The sequence below is a fragment of the Salmo salar genome, chromosome 06 (assembly GCF_965601325.2).
Source record: "Salmo salar chromosome 06, fSalSal1, whole genome shotgun sequence".
Classification (NCBI taxonomy): domain Eukaryota; kingdom Metazoa; phylum Chordata; class Actinopteri; order Salmoniformes; family Salmonidae; genus Salmo; species Salmo salar.
The window spans coordinates 797,530-805,000 of record NC_138296.1 but is presented as its reverse complement, the minus strand read 5'-3'; the positions used below and the strand labels follow the sequence as shown (position 1 = coordinate 805,000).

The window sequence follows — 7,471 nt, the reverse complement described above, 5'->3', positions numbered from 1 at the left end:
AAACCCAATGAGGTGTTACTCACTAGGGACTCTGTTGATAGCCCGCAGCGGCCGAAGCACTCGCACGGTTCTGATAGCTGACAGACTAGCGTTGTGTCCGTCTAGAGAATACTCCATCATCCTACAGGACAGAGAGAGAGAGGTCACACAGAGGTCACACAGAGGTCACACACAGGTTAAAACAGATATTCACCTTGAACAGCCGACCTAGGTTCACACAGAGGTCACACAGCCGACCTAGGTTCACACAGAGGTCACACAGGGGGTGAAAGAAAGCCGGTACGGGAACAGAAATAGCGACGGTACGGCGTACCCGGTAAAAGATTAGCCCGTAGTCTATTATAATATTAACTGAAGTCTGGACACTGACTGTAGTCTATTATAATATTAACTGAAGTCTGGACACTGACTGTAGTCTGTTATAATATTAACTGAAGTCTGGACACTGACTGTAGACCTCATGTAGTCTATTATAATATTAACTGAAGTCTGGACACTGACTGTAGTCTATTATAATATAAACTGAAGTCTGGACACTGACTGTAGTCTATTATAATATTAACTGAAGTCTGGACACTGACTGTAGTCTATTATAATATTAACTGAAGTCTGGACACTGACTGTAGTCTATTATAATATAAACTGAAGTCTGGACACTGACTGTAGTCTATTATAATATTAACTGAAGTCTGGACACTGACTGTAGACCTCATGTAGTCTATTATAATATAAACTGAAGTCTGGACACTGACTGTAGTCTATTATAATATTAACTGAAGTCTGGACACTGACTGTAGTCTATTATAATATTAACTGAAGTCTGGACACTGACTGTAGTCTATTATAATATAAACTGAAGTCTGGACACTGACTGTAGTCTATTATAATATTAACTGAAGTCTGGACACTGACTGTAGACCTCATGTAGTCTATTATAATATTAACTGAAGTCTGGACACTGACTGTAGTCTATTATAATATAAACTGAAGTCTGGACACTGACTGTAGTCTATTATAATATAAACTGAAGTCTGGACACTGACTGTAGACCTCATGTAGTCTATTATAATATAAACTGAAGTCTGGACACTGACTGTAGTCTATTATAATATTAACTGAAGTCTGGACACTGACTGTAGTCTATTATAATATTAACTGAAGTCTGGACACTGACTGTAGTCTATTATAATATTAACTGAAGTCTGGACACTGACTGTAGTCTATTATAATATTAACTGAAGTCTGGACACTGACTGTAGCCTATTATAATATTAACTGAAGTCTGGACACTGACTGTAGTCTATTATAATATTAACTGAAGTCTGGACACTGACTGTAGCCTATTATAATATTAACTGAAGTCTGGACACTGACTGTAGACCTCATGTAGTCTATTATAATATAAACTGAAGTCTGGACACTGACTGTAGTCTATTATAATATTAACTGAAGTCTGGACACTGACTGTAGTCTATTATAATATAAACTGAAGTCTGGACACTGACTGTAGTCTATTATAATATTAACTGAAGTCTGGACACTGACTGTAGACCTCATGTAGTCTATTATAATATTAACTGAAGTCTGGACACTGACTGTAGTCTATTATAATATAAACTGAATTCTGGACACTGACTGTAGTCTATTATAATATAAACTGAAGTCTGGACACTGACTGTAGACCTCATGTAGTCTATTATAATATAAACTGAAGTCTGGACACTGACTGTAGTCTATTATAATATTAACTGAAGTCTGGACACTGACTGTAGTCTATTATAATATTAACTGAAGTCTGGACACTGACTGTAGTCTATTATAATATTAACTGAAGTCTGGACACTGACTGTAGTCTATTATAATATTAACTGAAGTCTGGACACTGACTGTAGTCTATTATAATATTAACTGAAGTCTGGACACTGACTGTAGCCTATTATAATATTAACTGAAGTCTGGACACTGACTGTAGTCTATTATAATATTAACTGAAGTCTGGACACTGTATCAAGTAGGCTAAGGGCATGTAGCCTGCCTCCAGTCTCTGTGCTATAGAGATGTCCCTGTTTCGCTGAGAAACTATCTTCATTTACTCCAGTTACGGCCTGTACGCACTCCCACTGCCTCGCACAGGACAGGAAGTCAACAACTGAAACAAATGTCTATTTCTTCACCAGCCAATCACTCATCCTGCCAGGGATTCCAGACAGCACCTTAACCTCACTGCCTCTCACAGGACAGGAAGTCAACAACTGAAACAAATGTCTATTTCTGCACCTACAAACAGGAAGTCAACAACAGCTCAATACATTGGCGATGCTGAAGAGGCATTTTTTTCTTTTCTTTCAGTTGCTATTTCTTATTTAATTTCAGACCTGTTTTGGAAGTACCTACCGGATAGTAGCTCGGCCAAAGTCCATATTTGCTGACTAACGAGCTGTATTATGACAGTATAACGCTTACAGAGCTGTCGAATAGGTGGAGTTTGAATCGATACTTCCTCGGGGCGTTAGAGACGAGACACATCCTATGTTCATCGTCGACATCTCTAAAAAGCACAGATACTGGGGCTAATAATATAATAATATAGTATAAATATATATATATATATAATAATATAAATAATACTTATTTCCCTCATTAAAAAGCCAATAAATGTATAAAAAAATGTTGACGTGTTTTTTCTGGATTTTTTTGTTGTTATTCTGTCTCTCACTGTTCAAATAAACCATTAAAATTATAGACTGATCCTTTCTTTGTCAGTGGGCAAACGTACAAAATCAGCAGGGGATCAAATACTTTTTTCCCCTCATTGTATCTATAGATAAGTTGACTAACAAATAGCCTACCAAATGTTCGGGAAATTATAAGAAGAAAAATATCTACATGAGGCTTACTATTTATTTATATATAAATATATATATATATTTTTACCCGGTTATAAAAAAGTGGTCCCTGTCCAGGGTAAATGTCCTTACGCTTTCTGGTGTTCGATATGTCAGTGTTCTGTTGGATGATGGGATTATTTTAGAGGGGATGAACTGGTAGCCTACGGAGTCTTTTAAGGGGATTTGTTTGACTAATCGGACCAAAAAACATTAGGACTGCTTCTACTTAACAGGTACGTCACATATTAAAAAGGGTAAAAGACATATCTTTACTAATTAGACCCGATGTTACTTTCACTCTGACGTCTCCTAACAAAACTACCCACAAAACAAGCAACATCAAATCCTGTCAGCCCCTAAAAGGGAATACATCTGACTCACTAGTCCTCTCTGTGTTTGTCATGGTGCAGATAACCTACCCTGTGGCTTTGACTGTGTGTGTGTGTGTGTGTGTGTGTGTGTGTGTGTGTGTGTGTGTGTGTGTGTGTGTGTGTGTGTGTGTGTGTACCTTATGGTGAGTAAAGGGGTAATGCTTTGTGTCTGAGGTGACCGCTGCTGTCTGCTTATTTAACGACTCTTACACACACACACACACACACACACACACACACACACACACACACACACACACACACACACACCACACACACACACACACACACACACACACACACACACACACACCACTTTTCTCCTTGCTGAAACAGTGACATTGAAAGTGTGTTTTCTCCCAGCAGGCTCCAAACTCCAACCCAACACAGGCTGCATCACATCCGGGCCGTGATTGGGAGTCCCCATAGGGCCGCCGCACAATTGGCCCAGCGTCGTATGGGGATTGGCCGGGATTGGCCCGTCATTGTAAATAAGAATTTTGTTCTTAAATCTGACTTGCCCTGGTTAAATAAAGGTTACATTTAAAAAAAATATATAAAAAATACTTTAGCAGCAGACGATTCTTAAGGAACATCCCTGTGGATGCCTCTTGCATCAAACATAGAACCTAGAGAAGGTTCTTAAGGAATGCCTCTTGCATCAAACATAGAACCTAGAGAAGGTTCTTAAGGAATGCCTCTTGCATCAAACATAGAACCTAGAGAAGGTTCTTAATCTAGAGAAGGTTCTCTTGCATCAAAAATAGAATCTAGAAGGTTCTTAAGGAACGTCCCTGTGGATGTCTCTTGCATCAAACATAGAACCTAGAGAAGGTTCTATATATTCTATTTTGATGTTCTCTTGTCCCTAACCCCCAAGCTAACCCCCTGCATTGTGGGAATAGAACACTCACCCTGCCATGACGATGAAGAAGTCCAGTCGGTTCCAGGTGTCGCCAAGGTAACACTTAGAACCGAAGATCCCCAGAGCCACCATCTTAATGACCATCTCCACCGCGAAAAACGCAAAGATACAGTCATCAAACACCTAGAACAGACAAAGACACAGTCATCAAGGTGAAAGGTGAGAGGTTATAGGTGAGGGCTGAGAGGTTATAGGTGAGGGCTGAGAGGTTATAGGTGAGGGCTGAGAGGTTATAGGTGAGGGCTGAGAGGTGAGAGGTTATAGGTGAGGGCTGAGAGGTTATAGGTGAGGGCTGAGAGGTTATAGGTGAAAGGTGAGAGGTTATAGGTGAGGGCTGAGAGGTGATAGGTGAGGGCTGAGAGGTTATAGGTGAGGGCTGAGAGGTTATAGGTGAGGGGTGAGAGGTTATAGGTGAGGGCTGAGAGGTGAGAGGTTATAGGTGAGGGCTGAGAGGTTATAGGTGAGGGCTGAGAGGTTATAGGTGAGGGCTGAGAGGTTATAGGTGAAAGGTGAGAGGTTATAGGTGAGGGCTGAGAGGTTATAGGTGAGGGCTGAGAGGTTATAGGTGAGGGCTGAGAGGTTATAGGTGAGGGCTGAGAGGTTATAGGTGAGGGCTGAGAGGTTATAGGTGAAAGGTGAGAGGTTATAGGTGAGGGCTGAGAGGTTATAGGTGAGGGCTGAGAGGTTATAGGTGAGGGCTGAGAGGTTATAGGTGAGGGCTGAGGGTTATAGGTGAGGGCTGAGAGGTTATAGGTGAGGGCTGAGAGGTTATAGGTGAGGGGTGAGAGGTTATAGGTGAGGGCTGAGAGGTGGGGTATAGGTGAGGGCTGAGAGGTTATAGGTGAGGGCTGAGAGGTTATAGGTGAGGGGTGACAGGTTATATTTGAGGGCTGTTAGGTGAGAGGTTATAGGTGAGGGCTGAGAGGTTATAGGTGAGGGCTGAGAGGTTATAGGTGAGGGCTGAGAGGTTATAGGTGAGGGCTGAGAGGTTATAGGTGAGAGGTTATAGGTGAGAGGTGAGGGCTGAGAGGTGAGGGGTGAAGGGTGAGAGGTGAGGGGTTATAGGTGAGGGGTGAGAGGTGAGAGGTGAGAGGTTATAGGTGAGGGCTGAGAGGTGAGGGCTGAGCGGTGAGGGGTGAAGGGTGAGAGGTGAGGGGTTATAGGTGAGAGGTGAGAGGTGAGAGGTGAGAGGTTATAGGTGAGGGCTGAGAGGTGAGGGGTGAAGGGTGAGAGGTGAGGGGTTATAGGTGAGGGGTGAGAGGTGAGAGGTGAGAGGTTATAGGTGAGGGCTGAGAGGTGAGGGCTGAGCGGTGAGAGGTTATAGGTGAGAGGTGAGAGGGTCAAGGCAGTACCTACCTGTAGCACGAGGCACCACTCTGCCTGACAGGTGACGTCTTCACAGGGTTGGTACAACCCCAAAGTCACACAGTTCAGGAGGATCACCATCATGGACACGTGCTCGAACCACGTGGAGACCAGCGGTTAAGGGTCTATACGCTGAGACGTGGCCTACTGAATACAGACAACACACACACTACAGTATCTCCAGTATTAACGCTGCTGTAATCACGTGGAGACCAGCGGTTAAAGGGATAGGTCAGCATTAACGCTGCTGTAACCACGTGGAGACCAGCGGTTAAGGGTCTATACGCTGAGACGTGGCCTACTGAATACAGACAACACACACACTACAGTATCTCCAGTATTAACGCTGCTGTAATCACGTGGAGACCAGCGGTTAAGGGTCTATACGCTGAGACGTGGCCTACTGAATACAGACAACACACACACTACAGTATCTCCAGTATTAACGCTGCTGTAATCACGTGGAGACCAGCGGTTAAAGGGATAGGTCAGCATTAACGCTGCTGTAACCACGTGGAGACCAGCGGTTAAAGGGATAGGTCAGCATTAACGCTGCTGTAACCATGTGGAGACCAGCGGTTAAAGGGATAGGTCAGCATTAACGCTGCTGTAACCACGTGGAGACCAGCGGTTAAAGGGATAGGTCAGCATTAACGCTGCTGTAACCACGTGGAGACCAGCGGTTAAAGGGATAGGTCAGCATTAACGCTGCTGTAACCACGTGGAGACCAGCGGTTAAAGGGATAGGTCAGCATTAACGCTGCTGTAACCACGTGGAGACCAGCGGTTAAAGGGATAGGTCAGCATTAACGCTGCTGTAACCACGTGGAGACCAGCGGTTAAAGGGATAGGTCAACATTAACGCTGCTGTAACCACGTGGAGACCAGCGGTTAAAGGGATAGGTCAACATTAACGCTGCTGAAACCATGTGGAGACCAGCGGTTAAAGGGATACGTTGGGATTTTAGACATTAGAAGGGTATCCACAAGTTCATCTGACTCGTGTAGTAGTTAAAAGGGCCTCATCGCCAAAATCGCGAAGTATCCATTGAAGGACTACAGTGTATTATAGTAGGTTGTATGTAAGGGATCATCAACAAGCGCCTAAGATGTGTTCAACGACGCGACAGCGGTGCTAACTTTCCACGGAGCATTATTTTACAGAGAACGCAACGGATCCCAGAGTTTATTATCTCACTCATAACCAAGTCTATAATTTAACACATTTTTCTGGTAGAAATATGTTAATTTGGTGGTAGAAATGTGTTCATTTTGCTGGTAGAAATGTGTTCATTTTGCTGGTAGAAATGTGTTCATTTGCTGGTAGAAATAGTTCAATTTGCTGGTAGAAATGTGTTCATTTTCCTGGTAGAAATAGTTCAATTTGCTGGTAGAAATGTGTTCATTTTCCTGGTAGAAATAGTTCAATTTCCTGGTAGAAATGTGTTCATTTTCCTGGTAGAAATGTGTTCATTTTCCTGGTAGAAATGTCTTTATTTTCCTGGTAGAAATGTCTTCAACATCCACTGAAATCACTAGCGAGTTTACTAGATAAACTACGGTAGTTGCCTTGCGAGTTTACTAGATAAACTACGGTAGTTGCCTTGAGTAACCAGACAAACTCACCTGCCAGCTTTGCTAAGCGAACCATCAGCCAACAGTAGCTCGCTATTAATGAAAATCATACTCGACAAAATGCCAAATAAAGTTTTCAATTCAACTTTTGCTTTCAGCAGCAGCTCAAACACAGGACACGGAATAAGAACGAACTTCATAGCTACTGAATTATGCCGTGGATTACAGGGGGACATAACGCACAATCTAGAATGCCCTTCAGAGCCAATCGGAAATAAGTATTGAAAAATGTAACGGTAATAATTAAGCAATCAGTCACAGGTAAGAGGCAGTGCTGTATCGTGATG

At 42.8% G+C, this 7,471-nt stretch overlaps 1 protein-coding gene across 1 annotated transcript in view; it reads right to left on the bottom strand.

The window, feature by feature from the left end:
- The window catches only part of LOC106591548 (voltage-dependent T-type calcium channel subunit alpha-1H), a 125,718-nt gene extending 119,686 nt beyond the window's left edge, over nucleotides 1–6,032 (bottom strand). Inside the window, exons 1-3 of the mRNA XM_082976101.1 lie at nucleotides 5,541–6,032; nucleotides 4,174–4,307; nucleotides 24–121 (exon numbers count right to left, since the gene is read on the bottom strand). Of these exons, the coding sequence (XP_082832227.1) occupies nucleotides 24–121; nucleotides 4,174–4,307; nucleotides 5,541–5,633 (325 nt within the window). The 5' untranslated portion in view covers nucleotides 5,634–6,032. The remainder of the gene's footprint in view (nucleotides 1–23; nucleotides 122–4,173; nucleotides 4,308–5,540) is intronic.
- Between the last annotated feature and the right edge of the window lie 1,439 nt (nucleotides 6,033–7,471).